The 18,623-nt window shown below is 55.0% G+C and overlaps 1 protein-coding gene across 2 annotated transcripts in view; it reads right to left on the bottom strand.

Moving 5' to 3' along the window:
• Positions 1-7,110: 7,110 nt before the first annotated feature.
• COL26A1 (collagen type XXVI alpha 1 chain) overlaps positions 7,111-18,623 on the bottom strand; it is a gene marked incomplete at its 5' end in the record, with an annotated part of 168,642 nt that continues 157,129 nt past the window's right edge. For both annotated transcript variants that reach the window (XM_081088758.1, XM_081088759.1), the window contains 6 exons: positions 7,111-8,653; positions 9,338-9,422; positions 10,986-11,033; positions 12,256-12,291; positions 16,276-16,328; positions 18,118-18,201. In XM_081088758.1, the coding sequence (XP_080944884.1) occupies positions 8,493-8,653; positions 9,338-9,422; positions 10,986-11,033; positions 12,256-12,291; positions 16,276-16,328; positions 18,118-18,201 (467 nt within the window). In that variant the 3' untranslated portion in view covers positions 7,111-8,492. The remainder of the gene's footprint in view (positions 8,654-9,337; positions 9,423-10,985; positions 11,034-12,255; positions 12,292-16,275; positions 16,329-18,117; positions 18,202-18,623) is intronic.

Raw genomic sequence — 18,623 nt, 5'->3', positions numbered from 1 at the left:
CCTGGAAAGCTCCATTCTCGGGATTGTCTTTATTTGACCCTTCTCAGAGCTTGCTCCCCATGTACTGTGCTGAACTCCCCCCTCCGATTCTGAGGGAAGCAGTGCCTCCCCTCCACGTGACCAATCAGACGTGTAGGGCCAGCTGTGGCAGCCTCAGGAAGCAGTACTCCTTGCAGAGCAGTTTCCTCACCAGAAGGTTCCTGATTTGGGCTGTATTGGTGGTTGTCTTGTTGACTGTTTTGTCAGTCTGACTCTCCCATGTTCCTGCTGATTCAGAGCCCTCCAATATTCTCCCATTGAATTTTTTTTTTCTGCTTTACCCAGACAAGCAGAGTGGGTTTTGATTGCCCGCAGCTAAGAACCCTAATGGATACACTATTTTCCACTTAACATTACGTCACAGGCAAAGTACCATGCCATTAAATATTATTCAAAGTATTATTTTAATGGCTGTGCAATATTTCATCATATTAATGTACCAAAAGTTCTTTAGCCATGACCTAGTGTTTGAGTAAATTATAAATCTCTGTTAAATACTAACAATGGATATTACTGTATTCACATTTTTTTAGCTTCAATTCTGGCCATCTTTTTGGGATGTCTTAAAGTTTATAGTATGAACATTTTGAAAGTTCTTGTGGCATAAAGCCAATTTCCCCCCAGAATTTTTATACAAATTTGTATCCTCATATTTGTACTCTCACAGGTGAGAATGTTCAATTTAAGTCCACTCAGCAAGATTGGGTAATATAATTTTAAACAATCTTTGATAATCTGATGGGGGGGAAATCTCATTGGTGTTTTAATGGGCATTTCTTTGATTACCAGTGAAGCTGAATATTTTAAAATGTTAATTGCATATTTTTATTTCTCCTTTTGTACATTTCCTTTTGATAACTTTCCTATTGGAATGTTCATTTTCATTGATTTGTAATTGCTTTTTTATATATTACAGGTGTTAACCTTTTGTCATATTTTGTGCCTTGTTTGTAGTTCCCAAATACATTTAATTAAGTGGTTCTTTAAAACATGGATTAAAATTTTTATGTTAAATTCTCTCTTATTTTTTTCCACTGCTTTTAAAAAATATATATTTTTATTGATTTCAGAAAGGAAGGGAGAGGGAGAGATAGAAACATCAATGAGAATCATTGATCGGCTGCCTCCGGCACGCCCCCTACTGGGGATCGAGCCTGCAACCCAGCCATGTGCCTTTGACCAGAATCAAACCCAGGACCCTTAAGTTCCCAGGCCAACGCTCTACCCACTGAGCCAAGTCAGCTAGCACCCCACTGCTTTTATGTTCAGAAAGTCTTTACTCATCCCAAGATAAAATATTTGTCTTTACTCATCCCAAGATAAAATATTTGTGTACAGTTTCTTCTAGTATTTTTATGACTTCCCTTTTTTATTTTTAATTAGAGGCCAATGCACAAAACTCATGCAAGGGGCTCGGCCCTTGCAGCCCCAGCTGCCTTGCAGCCCGCCCACTGGTCGTTCCGGAAAGTTGTTCCGCCCTCTGGTCTAATTAGTATATTAGCTCTTTATTATATAGGATACTTTAAAACCTCTGAAAGTTATATTGGAGTATAGTGTGCAGGAAAAATAGAATTTTATTTCCTTCAAATACCTAAGCAAATGTCCCGGCATCATTTATTGAATAATCTGTTCTTTCCCCCACAGACTTGCAATGCCACCTCAGTAAGCAGAGGCTTGGTAATCGCCATGGTAACAGGTCTGCGTTAAAAGCATTTGTTCTCACAGAGTGGAGGGCTAGTGCCCAGCAGGGCTCAGTCTGGCCTCACTTCACATCTTCCCTAATTAAGATACACCTTTTGGGTTTGTCTTTAAAAAAAAATATTCTCCCTTTATAGCCACGGCGCAGCATGAAAATTAAGGCCAAGGCCCTCTCATGCTCAGCCTGCTGAGTTGGGCCTGCCAGGGTGGTTGGAACATGGGGAGGATGGGGATCGAGGTGAGAGAGTGGACGGTGATCTGCTCTGCTCCCGCTACACCCCGAGAACCTGGAGGGACGTCCTCAAGGCCCTTTAACAGCTGGAGGGTGGGAGGTAGGGCGGTCATGTTGGAGAATGCAGCTCCAATGCTACACAGCAGAGACTGCTCAGTTGGTCCAGCAAGAGCCCAGCTTGAGGCCCAAAGCATCCCTTCCCCTTCAGAATGGCAGCAAGCCCTCGCTTCCTGCTCTTGGAAGGTTTTCGCCGTAGGTCCCCTCTCTTCTAGGGTATCTGCGTCCAGCCTTGGAGGAAGGGGCGGGGGGCGGGGGGCAGGGAACAGGACCTAGGCCTGTGCTCATCTGCCAAGAAGGAGGAGACCTTCTTACTTTGGGGAAAGTCCAGGAGCCTGAGTGCTGGAGGGGAGACAGTGAAGATGTTTAACTACCACTCTGCACACTGGGTGACTGCAAAGCCATCTCCTGCAAGGGGAGTGAGCAAGCCATAGGAAGATGCAGACGGCACCAGCAGGCGGAAGCTCTGAGGCCAGGACAGAACAATGGTGGCAGTGAGAGGGAGGATGGACTCACCCAGAGCGGTGCTTAATCAGCGACCTCCTCTCGCTGCCGAGGCCCAGGGGTGAATCAGAGCGGGCACTCTTCCCCGGGGGCTTGGCCCTGCTCCCAACCCATCCTCGGGGTCCCTTGACACCCCTAGAGCCTTGCCATAAGCCCCTATATCTTGAGGCACTTGGAGGGGCTTGTGGTGGTACCCTTGGGCTTCCCCTTGGCATGTCTGCAGGCAGTGCTTTGGCCCAGGGTCTCCAATCTTAACCACTAACCGCTGCCCTGCTGCTCCCTGAGCCCAGGTGCAAAGGCCTGCCTGAGTGCTGTCCAGGTGCCTTTTCTCAGCGATTCTGTCTCCACGCCCTGCCTCCCTCTGCTCAGCCATGAGAGAGACAGTAGTTTGAGGGCCTGATCGGTGAAGAACCAGCACGCCTCCTCCCCCCTCACATCCAACAAGAGCATCCTTTGGGTGTAGGCCCTGCCACTTGAGATCAGTGCTTCCCAATCCTGTGCTGCGGATGGGCTCCAGGTGGGCTCAGGTGCTGGCCCTTGTAGGCGACCAGGCTGGGCATGGCTGCTGAGTGCAACATGGTATGTATCCCAAGTGCTGTGCAAATGTCCTGTTCTTTGTGAGCTGTAATGTGAGAAGAGAAAGGCCAGGAAGCTCTGCCCAGTTGAGGGCAGAACAATTCGATTTCAGGAGTGACCAAGCCTTATGGCTGGCATTCTAGGTCACCCACTGGTACCAGCTTTGCTGGGGTTCTTGCGCCAGGAATCTTGTAGAGAGGATAGTGCTGTGGGGAGAAGGGTAAGAGGTTGTCCCAGCATCCTACAGAATCCTCACAGATCAAGCCTCAGGATTTGGCTGAGATTTCTGGAATACGCTGATCCAACGGATCTGCCAGGGACCTTACAAGTCACCACAGTGGTTAAGGGAGCAGGCTCCTGCTGGGCCATAAGGAGCAATGAAGAAGCACTGACATACATCACAACATGGATGAGCCTTGAAATCATTATGCTAAGTAAAGGGAGCTAGAAGGCCACATATTGTATGAATCCATTTGTATGAAATGTCCAGAATAGGTAGGTCTGCAGAGACAGAAAGCAGAGTACTGGTTGCCTAGGGGTAGAGAAAGTGGGAGGAATGGGGGTATGAATAAATGATACAGGGTTTCTTTGGGAGATGATGATAATGTTCTAAAATGGATTGTGGTGATGATTGCACAATTCTGAATATAATAAAATCTGCTGAATTGTGCCGTTGAAATGGGTGAGTATAACAGGATGTGAATTATAGCTCAATAAAAAAGCTCCATTACAAAAAAATGGGATGTAGGCTACGGGCTTACGTAGCTTGGGTTCAAATCCCGACCACTTACTACGTGGACAACCTTAAGCAAGTCCCTTAACCTCCTTTTGCATGAATTCGTTCATTTGCTCACCTGCAAAATGAAGACAATTAAAGCACCTGTTTTGTCAGGTTAGCGTGGGGATTAAGTGAGTTAATACACATATCGGGCTCAGAACAGTGCCTAACAGTAGGCAGCTGCTCTTCCTAGTTCAGGGAAGCAAACCTTTGTTGGGCAAGGTGGAAATGAGAGCCCCGAGAGGTTAAGTGACTTGCCCACTGCAGGCTGAAGGATACCCCCTACCCCAAATATAATCCCTGGACCCTCACCTGTGACCTTATTTGGAAAGAGGGTCATTGTGGATGTGATTAAGCTAAGGATCTCAAGATCATTCTGGATTACATGACGGCCTGAAACCCAATGACAAGTGCTCTTGCAAGAGACACACAGAGGACAAGACAGACACGGGAGGAGGGGGGGAGGGGAGGCCTTGTGAAGACAGAGGCAGAGGTTGGAGGGATGCAGCCACAGCCCAAGAGACGCCTGGAGCCACTAGAAGCCGGAAAAGGCGGGAACGACTCTCCCTGGAGCCTTCGGAGGCAGCCTGGCCCTGACGACACCTTGAATTCAGACTCCAGCCCCCAAACGGTGAGGACACATTTCGGGCAGTTGTTACCGCAGCGTTAGGAAACTCGTACAGCCACTCAGCCCGCAGTGCCAGAGCCGGGACTCCTGACCCCAGCGGTCACGTGGGACCCTTCCCTGCATTTATCTGTGAATAAAGAACAGCCCCGACCCAGACACCAGGACGTTTCTGGGAGTGGGCTCTGTGGTCCCTTTTTACAGGCAAGGACTCTGAGGCCTGTGGTCCCTTGCCCATGTCACACACCCGTCGGTGTGGGGGCGGCAGACTGGGAAGCGTGAGCGTGGCTGGCACCTCCAGCCGCACCACTCACTAGAGCAGGGGCGGGCAAACTTTTTGACTCGAGGGCCACAATGGGCTCTTAAACTGGACCGGAGGGCCGGAACAAAAGCATGGATGGAGTGTTTGTGTGAACTAATATAAATTCAAAGTAAACATCATTACATAAAAGGGTACGGTCTTTTATTTCAATAGTTTTATTCATTTCAAACGGGCCGAATCCGGCCCGCGGGCCGTAGTTTGCCCACAGCTGCACTAGATTTACCAGCTTCTGCCTGGACAGTATTTAATTTGCCTTTTACAATGCATCAATTGCAAGTTCATTAATGGGAAAGTGAAAGTTATAGGTGACATTAGAATTTATTAATAACATTGGAAGTAAATCTCCCTGGAATTCAAGTAATTGAAAATCTTGTGAAATTCTTTTTTATAATCCATAAAGCAGGTCTGGAAGAGAGGTGTTCCAGAAACCTCAGGGGCCATTGGGATCGCAGGTGTGGGAAGTCGGGGTGGGGAGGGGCTTCTGTTCTGACTTAGGCCATTCTTGGATGCCCGCCTGCCCCTGCCCACCCCCTCAGTCACTGCCTCTGGGAGTCTGGGAAGGAGTCTCTCCTACTGGGACTGTCCTGTGACTCACTGCAGTGATCAGAGCTGGGTGCTGGGGAGGCAGATGTGACCCTGCCCTTAAGATCACAGCCTAGTGGGGAGACAGGGCTGTGAAGGCGCCTTTTTGATTCAGGGGGTGATGGCTGGCATACCCTGGTGGCACCTGGAATGCCTCCAGCCAGGGTCAGGCAGTTCCTGTCCATGCAGGAGAGCCTCTTGTGGGACTCTGGGACACACCAAACTCAGGGTGAGAAGAATGAGTCCCCAAAGTGCCCTTCCTGCTCATCCTGGAGTGGGCCAACCTCACCCAGGGCATTCTGGGAGGGGAGATGCTTAGAGGTGGCTGCGGAGCCCAGGGGGTTAGGTGTCTGATTAACTTCCAGAAACACCTCCATTCCTTCCTGGTCCCCAGAAACAAGTCACGCTGTGTTTTCTTGAGTTTCAGCCCCAGAAATGTGGGGTCCTATTGTAATGCCCAAGAGGAACCCCACCTGGACTGTCAGGGCTTCCAGCCCACTTCTGAGTTTTTGACCAAGGCCCTCCAGCCCCTCAACTGGGAGGTCCTACTGGGAGGACACCAAGGCAGCACATTTGGTGTCCTGGGAAAGCAGAACAGTCTCTCAGGGCTCCATTCTGCCCAGGGGTCTGGGAGGTTGACGAGCCTCCTAACCTGCTTCACTAAGGGCCAGAGGACTCAGCTTGTTAGATGGCGTTGGGTCTTGTGGGAGCCCTGGGAGGTGCTTGGGGCAGGACGGGGTTGGGGGGGGGCTGTCCAGCGAGTTGAGATTGTAACCTACAGAGAAAGGGGCCCAGCCGCCTAGGAGAAGCACTGCCCGACCCATCCTTTCCTCCTGCACCCCTGCATGCAGCTCTGTGTACACCTTGCCCAGTGAGTCACCAACGAGCCACCCTTCTCCCTCCTCCAAGCCTGTCCCCAGCTGTCTGCCCTGCTGCAGAACTCTCTCCTGTTTAGCTGACTCCTGCCGGTCCCTGAAGACCCCTTTTCCTCCACGCTCCCTCCTCATGCTCCCTAAAGATTAGCTGCCTCCTCTGCTGTATTGATGTGACCCCATGGCCACTGCCTGTTGTGGGGAGCTGGCACGGCCATGGCATACTCATGCCAGCTCAGCCCGGTTCAGTGACCCTGAGTGGGGGCGATGAAAGGCTTAGAAAAGATAGATAAGAGAATGAGAGCTGGGTCTTGGTAGCACGCTGCTCTTCTGATGGACAGCGCCTGCGCCCACAAGCCGTGTCTTTATTTTATAGCAGATGCCACGAGGCAAAGTAAGGGCGTGGTCAAGATGTTTACAACGTTCTCATGGGTTTCAATCCTACTCAACTACATGCACCTGAACTCTATCACTCAGACACGTGGGGCCACGTGTTTGGACCACAGGTTCGAGCTTACAGCTACAGCTGTTGGCTATAATTGTGCTGGGAAGGCTCTGCCCTCCAAGCTGGGACTTGCACGTGGCCATGAGAGGACCGTGCCCTCTCCTCAGTCCAAGGCTTGAACCTGTCCAAACACTGTAGCCACGCCCCATAGCCTGCCATACGTCACACTGGCCAGGATCCCCTGTCCTCACACCCAGTCACACAGTCACTAGATGCGGGCCTTCTAGGATGGCTTTCTGCAGCACCTGGGGGTCGCCGTGGCCAGGCGTGCCAGGCCCCCCCTGTAGCCACAGCCACACAACATGAGACCCCCAGTGGGAAGAGCACCTTTATTGTCAGAGCGTCACAGACTTCCCGCCCACCTCTGACCCCCCTCCCCCCGCCCCCTCCACAAAGACAGGCCTGCGGGAGGCTGCACGTTGGCTCCAGGGACAGCTCTGCCTCAGAGGGGCAGTCAGAGCCTCGAGGAGGAAGAGGTTACCAGGTGGGGAGCGGGCCGCAGCCTCCCAGGGGAGCTGGAGCGCTGGGCATGGTCGCTCCTGCCACCAGGGGAGACGCGCTCGGGGTGGCGCCAGCACCAGTGGGTCTGAGTCGGCGGCCCTCGCATGAGAGTGGGTCCCAGCCCAGCAAGAGAGGAGCACGGGGGAGGCCCGCTCACACGGGACCCAGGCCTGCGAGGCCTTGAATGGCTTTGAGGGCTGTGGTCTGAGCTGCTCTGTTTGGAGCAGCAGGGAGGAGGGTGTGTGTGGAGTGCCTGGGCCCACCGCCCTGAGGGTCAGCACATCTCCCCTGCAGGCCTGGGACTCTGACAGCCCCCCTTTCTCTACTTCGTCAGGAGGGCATTAGACTTGTCATGTGATGCGGAAGTGGCCACCCTAATAGGCCCCCTGAGAGACTGGGAGAGGGCAGGGTTGCCAGTGATGCCCCTGGAGGGTGCATGTTCCCATTAAATCCTCCTTCCTCCGCTCAGGGGTGCGAGGCCTTGGTGGGTGGGGGGGGGGGCCCAGAGAGATTGGGAGGCAGCAGTGGGTGATGCCAGTTAGGCTTGAGGACCCTTGCACCTCAATGCTCCTTTCTCAATCCCCATGTCCCTGTGACACTCGTAGATTTATTTGGGGTCTCCCTGGCCCCCAGCCAGGGGACTGGAGTTGGAGAATGAGATCCAGGGCCCTGTCCTTCACACTGTCTATCCAGCTCCCCACAGACCTGTGCTCACCCTGTCTGAGTTTTCTGTGAAGAGGGAAGAGGAACTGAAAGACCTGGGTTCTAATCCTGCAACAGTCCTCCACGGTCTGGTGGCTTTGCAGTTATTTATCCTCTCCAAGCCTCTGTCCCCCTGTAAAGTGGGGGTAACAAGCCTACCTCCTAAGGGTTAAATGAGACAATGTAGGGAGAGCTCCTTGGACGGCCCAAACGTCATGGGAACTCAGTAAATGCTAAGTATTATGAGTATTCTCAAACCCAGGCTCTGTCTCCTGCAGAGGGTGGGAGGTGGGGGAGGGCAGGAACCAGAGCAGGGCTCTGCCAAGGGTGCTGGGCCCTCTGGATCCTATCCCTGGAGGTCCCAGCTGTCCCCAATGTCCCTTGTGATTGTCCATGTCTGAGGCCCAGCCCCATTAGGGGTGCCTTCAGGATCCAGTGGCGGTGCAGGCTTGAGGGCTGGGTCTCTGGTGGGGCCGGGCTTGTCCTGGAGAGTTGGGCCCTACTTCCCGCTGCTGGCCCGGCTTGTGCTCTTCTGCACGGGGCTGGGGCCAAGCAGGGCAGCGAGGGAGCCATCAGGGGGGGCGCCACCACGCTTCATTTTGAGGTTGGCTCTCAAGGCGGCATCCTGGCCAGAGCCCCCCTCAGGGGAGGCCAGGGGATCTGGAAGGAGAGCAGGAGGGTGGGCCTTGGGAGCACTCAGAGGCGCCTTCGCTTCACCCTGCCCAGCGAGGATAGGGCTTTCTACCCCTGCATTCACTCATTCGCTCATTCATTCACTCATTCTTCAACAAATGCTGACCAGGGCTGGGCTCCAGACCCTGAAAAGGTGCCAGTCACCACCCTGTCCCCAGGGCGAGACATGGAAACGCCAGCCCAAGAGGGAACCAAGGCGCCACAGAGCCCTGTGAGGAGAGACGAGGTCGGCTTCCCAGAAGGGAACTTGGAGCAGGCCCTGAAGTGGGAGTTGGTGTTGAGGAGGTGGAGGGACCAGCTTGAGCAAAGGCGTGGAGGTGGGAGGGGGCCTGGGATGACTGGATGGTGGCTCTGTGTCACTGGGCACCAGGCCATGCTGGGGAGGGACTTAGGACTTGATGAATCTAGATGTCAGGCCTGGGCAGCAGGGAGTCACCCAGGGTCCTTGAGTGGGGAGGGTTGGCAGGGTCAGGCTGGGGTTCGGGGGAAATTACCTGGCAGCCAAGTGAAGGGAACATGGAAGCAGGGAGACCAGAGACAGTGGCAGCTGTCACGAGGGCAGCAAGGAGTGGGAGGTCGGAGCAGAGGGAGAGTCCCAGCTCCGTGGCCAGCTGTGGGCCCACCCGTTCCTGGGCCCTGGTCACCACTCACCATGGATCCCTATCATGTGCTCCAGGATGAGGACCCTCTCTGCCAGGATCTTCAAGGCCTCTCGCAGCTGCTGCACCCCCTCACCCTGCAGGGAGGAAGCAGCCAGGGTCAGGGCCATTTCCCGTCAGTGTACATATTGTCCCAGTCCTTCCCATTCCTGCCTGTCACCATCAATACAACAGCCACCATCCACTCTGTGCCGGGGATAGCGTTTGAATTCTTGTTCACAGACAAGGAACCAACGCACAGAGAGGGTAACCAGAGTTCCCTGGACGCACAGCCTGGAAGTGGCCTGGCGGCTTTCATGCCCAGGTGTGTTCCCTCAAGTCTGGGCTTTTCCTGCTCCAAGCTGCCTGCCAGCTTCCCCTGTGTGCCCTTCTTTCCAGAAAATACCCACAGAGCACCTAGAACAGGCCCACAGGTGGGGGAGCTTGGCTGATTTCCGTCCTGGCACTGCCCACCTGAGAGCCCACCCCCAAAAGCAAAGGGGAAGAAAAGCCACTGCTCTGGGGTCCCGGCAGGAGGGCAGGATGATGGCAAGCCTGCATCTCTGAGGCCTGGCCTACACGTGGGCCAAGGACCTCGTGTGCCAAGACATGTGAATGAGCTGATTTACTGATGTCAAGGCCACTTTGAAAAGCGATGATGAAGAGACAAGTGCCCGCCTGGAGTCAGCAGCAAAACGGACACCTTTTGCTGGTATAGCATGACAGCTGCCATGACATTCAGATGAATTTAGCTTAAAACACAACAAAGGGAAGCCAAAAAGCAGCTACTAGGTTCCAGGAGAGAGGTCTTCCCACCAGCGACCCAAAGCCCACCAGAAGCTGTACCTGGACAGTATCTGGGATGGGGGTGTCGCCAGTGAGGAGTACACCCTTCTCCCCACCCCACCCCCGGCAGGGACCTAGGTAAGTCCCACGTCCCCGCCACAGGCTGTACTCTTATGAAATGGGGAGGGCGAGTTATAGGTGCCCTCTGTGGAGAGCGGCTACAGCATTTGGACAGGTTCAAGCCTGGGACTAATGAGAGGGCACGATCCTCTCGTGGCAAAGCCACGTGCAAGTCCCAGCACAATTATAGCCAAAAGCTATCGTTGTACGCTTGACCTTATGGTCCGAACCTGTGGTCCCACGTGGCTGAGCGATATGGGCTGCGGGAGGTGCAGCAAGTAAACAAAGCTTGATCAGGTGCATGTAATTGAGTAGATTCGAAACCCGCGAGAACATTGCAAACATCTTGACCATGCCCTTACTTTGCCTCGTGGAATCTGGTTATGAAATAAAGACTCGGCTTGCAGGCTGTGGCACTGTCTCTCCATCAGAGAGCAGCATCCCACCCAGACCCAGCCTTCTTCTCTTGTCTGTCATTTCTAATCCTTCACCCTCCGTCGCCCCCGCCCCGCCCCCCCCCCCCCCGCCCCCCATGGCTGTGCTGGCACCACACATTCTCTCAGTCTGGCATTCCAAGTGGCCTGTGAATCTGCTCACGCCCCAGCATGCACATCCTCCTCCACTGCCTCCTGAGCCCACCACGGCTGCTCTGGTTCCAGCACCTTCCCCCTTCTCCAGTCCCACAAGCCCCTCTGGAAGGTCCCACAGCTGCCTGCCTCCAATGCCCACCTCGCCAGGGCCAATAGCACAGTTACCTCTGCGGCAGCTTTCTCCTCTTCTTCCCCCTTCCGGCCAGGCTCGCCCTAGGAAGAAAGCCATGCAGTCAACGGTGGTGCGGGTTGGGGAGGGGGCCTGGGGCGAGCAGAGCAGCGGAGGGCCAAGGCCCTGGTCACCCTGCACAGCCTCACTTGGGAGGTATCTGAACTTGGCTTTAGGGGCTTAATTCTGCTTCTGGGGCCAGGGGGGAGGGGGGTCAGGTTTGGAATCTCATGAGCTCATGTCTTGGCTCTCCCAGGGATCAAGTCTCCTGCCTCTTAGGACTCTGTTTTCCTGTCTCTAAAATGGGGCCAGTCTCATAATAACACCTACCTGATACTCCTTCTGTGTGACCTTGGGCAAGGTACTTTACCTCTCTGTGCCTCCGTATTCTCATCTGTACAATGGGGTAATAATAGTGTCTACCTCATAGGACTATTAAAAGGATTAGATGGATAATGAGCGTAGACTGGAGCCTAACACATAGAGGTGCTGTGAAAGTGTTGTCATACATTACCAGACAGACACCTGGGAGGAGGCATGGCTTTGGAGGCTAACACACCTATGCTTGCCTTCCTGTGTGACCTTGGGAAAGTTACTTAACCTCTCTGAGCTGCCAGTTCTGGCAAATGGGGATAATAAAACACAGCATTGCTGGGCTGCTGTGAAGCTTAACTACACTATGGGTGAAGAGCGCCTCCAGTGGCCAGCACATAGTAGGCGCTCAGCAAAGATCCATCCTTCCTCCCGGGCCCCACTGCCTCCCCTCCTCCCCCTTCACCCCACTCCCCATAAGGCCTTGGGCACAAAGGAGGCTCCCCCACCGCCCCGCCCCCCAAGGGCAAGAGTTGAAGCTCATAAATTTTTGTTTCCAAGAATGAAAATTAGAAGCCAGCTTCCTAAGCCTCTTAAATTCTGGGATTCAGACGGGAAGGGATGCTCTAGGCCTACAGCACATTAACTCAGGGGCCTGGGCTCCCTGAGGAGACCTCCGGACTCTCATCAACCCCTTTAACAGTCTATTTTGGTCCTTGCTCACATTCCCAGTGAGGTGGCTCCCTTCTCAATGTGGGCATCTGGGACTGCACTCAGGTTGCCCCTTTCTGTCCTCTGCCCTACCCTGGATAAGGTCATGTTTGGGGAGGCTGTGGGGTGGAGCTCAGGTAAGGCCACCTGGGAAAGTCCCCCCAGCACCCCGCCCCCGGTACCCTGGGCCGGCACCAGGGCCCACCGCTCCAGGTGTGGCCCATCTAAACAGCCCACACTTACAGATGGCCCCGTCATGCCTCGCTCTCCAGCCAGACCCTGCAGGAAATCAAAAAAGGCAGATGAGTCCTTGCTGCCTTCCCTGGCCAACCCTCCAGTCCTCCCGCCCCCTACACTGGGCTCTGGATCTGGAAAATGAGATGGGAGGACAACAAATGACATGGAGGAAATGGAAAGGCCACACCTGGGGGCCTCCCAGGTTCTGAAGCCATCCTTCTCTGGCTCCTAAACGAACCTCAGCAGAGCCCTCAGTCTGCTCATCTGCAAAATGGGGCAAAGCACACCCCTCCCAACCCCTCATGTGGAGAAAGACCCTCAGACCGACCACCCACAGTGAAGCCACAGTCTGGCCCCTTGTGGTGCACAGGAGGCTGTGGCCATTCCGACACTGTCAGTATCCGGGCTAACCTTGGCCCTGTTGGGGCCTGGACAGGACCTGGCACAGAGTCCTGGAAGGGCTGTCCACTGGGGCCCTGGAGAGCCAGAAATAAGCCTTATGCCCTATGGCATCCAGGCCCTGGCCATGGGCTCCAGCCTTAGGGAAGGACCTCAGTAAGGAGGTAAGGGGTCCAGATGCCAGCGACATGAAGACCCCTTAGGCCAGCGGTTCTCAACCTGTGGGTCGCGACCCCTTTGGGGGTCAAACGACCCTTTCACAGGGGTCACCTAAGACCATTGGAAAACACATACATAATTACATATTGTTTTTGTGATCCATCACTATGCTTTAATTATGTTCAATTTGTAACAATGAAATTGGGGGTCACCACAACATGAGGAACTGTATTAAAGGGTCGCGGCATTAAGAAGGTTGAGAACCACTGCCTTAGGCAGATGTCCGGCCACACCCTCTCAAGGGGAGTTGGACAAGCAGCTCAGACGCGGTCCCCTTGAACCTCCTCGGAATCTTGCAGACCTGGGCCCCCGCAAGGACATGGCCTGCAGAGCCACCTGAGGCAGCCCTGTTCACAAGGGCCTGGAAAACCGTGAACATAGACCACCTGGCAGGATAAGGCTACCCTAAACGTCCGCTGCATTCCTGGCAAGGGCTGGAGGCAGCCGGAGAGCCGGAAAGGAGCCTGGCCTAGCCGGGACCCCAGCTCTGCCACCTGCTGTGTGACTCCCGCAAGTGACAGAGCCTCTCTGAGCCTCCACTTCCCCCGCCGCTGGGATTAAATGGTGGGATCCCTGAAAGCAGTTGGCATGAGCAGATGGGGGAGAGTTGGGAGCACGGTCATCCCTGACCGCACCTGTGGCTGAGGCTGTGGCCATGGCCATGGCCGTGGCTGTGGCCGTGGCTGTGGCTGAGGCTGTGGCTGAGGCTGTGGCTGAGGCTGTGGCTGAGGCAGCCAGAGGGGCGCCCCTGCGCCGGGCTCTGAGGCGTGGGGAGCTCAGCCAAACTTCTCTCCCCGCCGCCTCCTGTGCTTCCCGGACCTCTCTGTCCCCCACCAGTCTTCTCAGTCACTGACATTCTCTCACCTGCTCCCAGCCCCTCTCTCCAGGACCTGTGGTTGGGGCCTGAGGGACCAGGAGGGAACCCGTGGGGTGCCTCGCTCCGGGGACCTAAACTCTCGGCTTACCTGGGTCCCCCCTCCTGATGCAGGAACAGATCGGGCCTGGGGGCGTCCCAGCCCCTCTGCAGCCCTCATCCCATCCCAGGCCCTGCTGGCCAGCCTGGTCTGTCCCACATCCACTCTTGCTCTGCCCTAGGCCCGTGGTCGGCAAACTGCGGCTCTCAAGCCACATGCGGCTCTTTGGCCCCTTGAGTGTGGCTCTTCCTAAGCCTTAGGAGTACCCCAATTAAGTTAATAACAATGTACCTACCTCTATAGTTTAAGTTTAAAAAATTTGGCTCTCAAAAGAAATTTCAATCGTACTGTTGATATTTGGCTCTGTTGACGAATGAGTTTGCCGACCACTGATCTAGACGAGTCTCAACTGGGCTGACTGGGCACTTCAAGTCTCTGCCACGTATCTGTTCCATGCCAGTAGCTACCTCAGGAATGTCCTCATGGAGATGACAGAAACACAAGAAAGAGCAAGGCCTCTCGAGTTGTAGACTTAGAAGCACCATACTTGCACTTCTGCTTCATTCTATTACCCAAAGCCAGGCACATGGTCAAGTCCAGAGACAGAGGCAGAGGACACTTCAAAGTTAAATGCCCAAGGGGGTGGATGCAGAGAGGGTAAAAGATCATTCAGCCCATCAGCAAGACTATCAATTCTACCTTAGAAATACTTTCCACACCTGCCCAATACTCCTTCTATCTTATTGCTACCACCACTTCCGTTCACCATGATCTCTCTTACCTATCACCACCTGACTCCTCTGTCCAAATCTTTCTTGTCCATTCCTCCTCAGACCATTCTCAATGCAGCAACGAGAATAAACTAAAAAAGAAAGCCTGCTCTGACCACTGCCAAATGGCTTCCTATTGTTCTCAGGATAAAGGTGAAAATCCTGAGTAAGGCCTGAATTGTTTTCAATTTTCAATTGAGGGGTTGTTTTAAAGCAAATAGGTGAACCTGGTGAAAGGGAGAGAGTGAGGAGGGAGTGTGGGAAAGAGAGGCTTTGTAATGACTTCCATGTGAGGACAGGCTGGGACCCCTTTCTCCAACCTCATCTCCTTCCATCCTTTCTTTCACTTTATGGTTGGAACACATCACAATTCCCCAACTTGTACACTATTTCAAGCCTCTGGGGTCTTGCTTGGACTGCTCTGTGTCCAAGTAGAGTTCTTTATCCCTCCTTTTGGTACAGATTCAAAACCCTCTGCCTTATGCCCTTAAAAAAAAGAGAGAGAGAGAGAGAGAGAGAGAGAGAGGCGAAGAGCGTAGATTGGTTTGGCTCAGTGGATAGAGCGTTGGCCTGTGGACTGAAGGGTCCCTGGTTTGGTTTCAGGAGAAAGAGAGAGAGAGGGGGTGGGGGGTGGGGGGGGGGGGAGAGGGAGAGAGAAGGATGTTTTTAGCAAAGGCCAGCTTAGGAGTACCCTAATTAAGTTAATAACAATGTACCTACCTATATAGTTTACGTTTAAAAAATTTTGCTCTCAAAAGAAATTTTAATCGTTGCACTGTTGATATTTGGCTCTGTTGACTAATGAGTTTGCCAATCACTGCCCTGGGCTATACATGGCATGTCTCAGGGTCTGTGCACCAGCCAGCCCTTCTCCTCCACGCTGAGTCCTCCTGGTGGGAAAACACACTGTGGGGACAACAGGGAGCAGATCCGAGTCGGGCACACTGGTTCTTTGACGTCCAGGAAGTAAGCTTTAGGGGCCTGGACTGTGGCTGTGTCATCAGATGGGGGAATATTTGTCATTTAACTAAAGGGATGAATGAACACATGGGACTCCTCAGGACCCAGTGCCCACAGGGCCAAGGCCAGGATCCACATCCTCGCAGTGTGGGAGCCACCTCTCAGCACCTCCTCTCAGTACTACCTCCCGCCCCCCGGCCCCCAGCAGAGCTCGGCCCAGGATGGGGGCTGCACAAAGCGAGTGATTTTCCTCCCAGACCCTTGGGCTCCTGTACTACAAGGTGCTTCCACCTGGTACTTCAGTTCTCTTTGCTCCCTGTGACAACCCCTCCCTGGCTCAGCAGCTGAGGAAGCCAGAGCCCAGGGAGGCTGCCTTTTAGCCCGAGGTCACATCTGAGAGGCAGGATAAGCTGGGGTGGAGCACCCAGTCAGCCTTTGGGGTACCCCCTCCCACACAGGTGATTCTTGGGAACAGGATGACAGGCTGGGGTGGACATTCTGTGATGCTGGCCTCCCTGATCTCAGCTAGCTCATCAATAAAACGGGAATAACACTAACACCTCTCTGGCAGAGAAGAAATGAGCAGCGAAGACCACTGCTGCTGCTAAAACCAGAATCTCGTGCCTACGTGCCCCCAGGGCCCAGGTGGGGACTGGCCAGGTGGACTGGTTCCTTCCAGAGCAACTCCTGCAGCAAAAAGCCTGGCTCCTCCCTTCCTAGGAAGCCATCGACCCCTCACATGCCAGAAATGGGAGAGGCCTTACCTGGGATCCAGGTGCACCTGGGGGTCCTGGGGGACCATGTGGTCCTGGGGGACCTGTTGGCCGAGTTATAGACAAGTTACCTGGGGTCAGAGAAGCCTTTTGCCCCCATCAGCTCGAGAGAGGGACATTCCCACCCCCACCCCAGCCCCTCCCCTGGCCTGCCTCATGGGCAGCAAAGATTTGGTGACTGAATGGCGGGGGGACAGGGAACACCCACTCCCCTGGCCTCTCCTGCGCATACTCAGAGCAGAGAGCCCACCTCCACCCGCTCTCTCCATGCAGCCTACACCCCAAACTGCTTCTCCTCCCAGGGCCTCATCCATGGGGCCACTCTGCAGCCAGCCCCTGGCAAATCTCTCCCACATCAGCCCCTCCTTGGGACCTGGGACCAGACCCCCCGAGGTCATCCTTCTTGCCTGGGTGACTACAACTGCTTCTTGACCATCCACCCTCCATGGGGACACCCAGAAAGCAACTGTTCGGTGAGGTCCCTCTCAGCCCAGCCCCTCCACATTCCCCAGATACCCCCCCGGAAAGGCCCTCCGCTCCTGTGCCTTTGCCCATCCGCTCCTTCCCCTGGAGCTTCTCCATTCCCTCCACATCCCTGCAAGTTCTTTCCTACTGGTCTTCCCTACAACTCTCAGGCTGAGCATCTCCCCCGCAGAAAGCCTCCCTTCACCCGCCCCACCTCTCTTCCAGAACTTCTGGCATGCACCGGCCACCACCCTGCCTGCTGTCAGCCCCATGTCTGCCTGCCTCTGGGGCAGAGAGAGTCCAGAGGGTCAGACTGGGCCACATGTGCCCAGCACAGGAAGCGGCGTTCATGATGAACTTCCAGCACACTTGGACCAGGAGGCCTCTGTCCCTCCCCGCACAGGCCTGTGCCTCCCGGGCTGCAGGGAGCCCCGATGGGCTGTTCCAATGTGCCCCCAGGCTTGAGGAGGCCTGCAGGACCGTGCACCCAGGTGGGGCACACATCTGCAGTCAAAGCACATCACCTGCGGCCCATGTGCTCGCAAGCTCATTCCCTCACCTGGTCTGAGCGTTTATCAAATGCCGCCTTTGAAACAACGCCTGCCCTGGCCGGGCGCCCCCCCCCTCCCCCCCCCCTCCCCCGCCAGGCCCGGCTTTCTGTTGTCGTCACTCTCAGATCTGTGGACTCACTCACTTCTGAGCAAGGCTTGCTTCCTCCACGGGAGTGTAAATACCACCAGGCCTTCCTTTGTTTTCTGACAGGAGGGACCTAGGACACTGCCCGGCAGGTAGGGTTTGCTCAGTGAACGTTTGTTCCATGGGTAAGAGAGTAAATGAATGACAGGGAGTGGGTGTTCTGGGCCTGGGGACATCCACACCGCTGGGCGGGCCGGGCTGCAGTGGCCCTGGCCCCAAACGCCCTGTCCAGTGAGGGTCCATGGAGGGTGGGGGTCAAGCCAGATCCAGGCTCAGCCCATTGAGCCCAGGGCCGTCTCCGCCCGCAGGGCCACTGGTTTCTGCCTAAAGGCCGGGACCTTGTGTCTCTCATAGTACCGGTCCCACCTGAGCCACCCTGTGCTGACACCATGCTCCCCCTGGGCCTGGGCCTCCGTGCACCCAGTGCATCCCAGAGCCCAGGTCCACATGAGGGCAGCTCTGAACTGCTTTACGTGGCCATCAGGAACTCGGGGTTCCTTTGTCCAGTCCCACAAGTGAGCTGCCGAACAGTAGGTTGGGGCAGACCCAGTCTCCAGCACCCTGCCAAGGCCATGGGCCCCCTAATGGCTCCTTCAAGTCCCCTTGGCCCAGGCCAAGCCCAGGATGGGGTACCCAATCCAGGCCATCGGTGCTGCTGCCTTCTGCACTTACCTGGAGGGCCGGGGGGACCCCGGGGTCCTGGGACACCGGCCAGCACCGTGTCCACGGCGGCAGAAGCCAGCTGTGAGTCTCCATCTGCGGGAAGAGCAGACGGCCTGTGACCTGGCAGGGTGGAGTTGGCAGAGCTGGGAGGCTGGACCTGAGGTCCCCCAGGGCTGGGATGGATACTCCGGACCCCACTGGGGCCTCAAATCAGCCCTGGCAAACAGATGCAATTGCTCCCACTGCTCAGAAGAGCACACGGAGGCCAGGTCAAAGGGCCGCAAAAGCCCCGTGAGCTTCTTATAAAGACAAACTCTTTCCTGAGCAATCCAGACCCTTCAACTCTGGCCAGTCCCACTCACCTCCCCAACGCCCCAGGCTGGCACTGTCTTCCAGGTTCCATCCCACATGCCCGCCCTGATGCGCCCAGCTGGCTCCCTCACTCAGGGCTCCTCTAAGAAGCCCCCTGCTCACCCCTCTGAGCTGCCTCCATCAGGGCTCTGGGGCAAGGTGGG

The sequence above is a fragment of the Myotis nattereri genome, assembly GCF_964212035.1.
Source record: "Myotis nattereri genome assembly, chromosome: 4".
NCBI lineage: Eukaryota > Metazoa > Chordata > Mammalia > Chiroptera > Vespertilionidae > Myotis > Myotis nattereri.
Note: the sequence above shows the minus strand (reverse complement) of the source record. Positions and strands in the feature narration are given on the sequence as shown.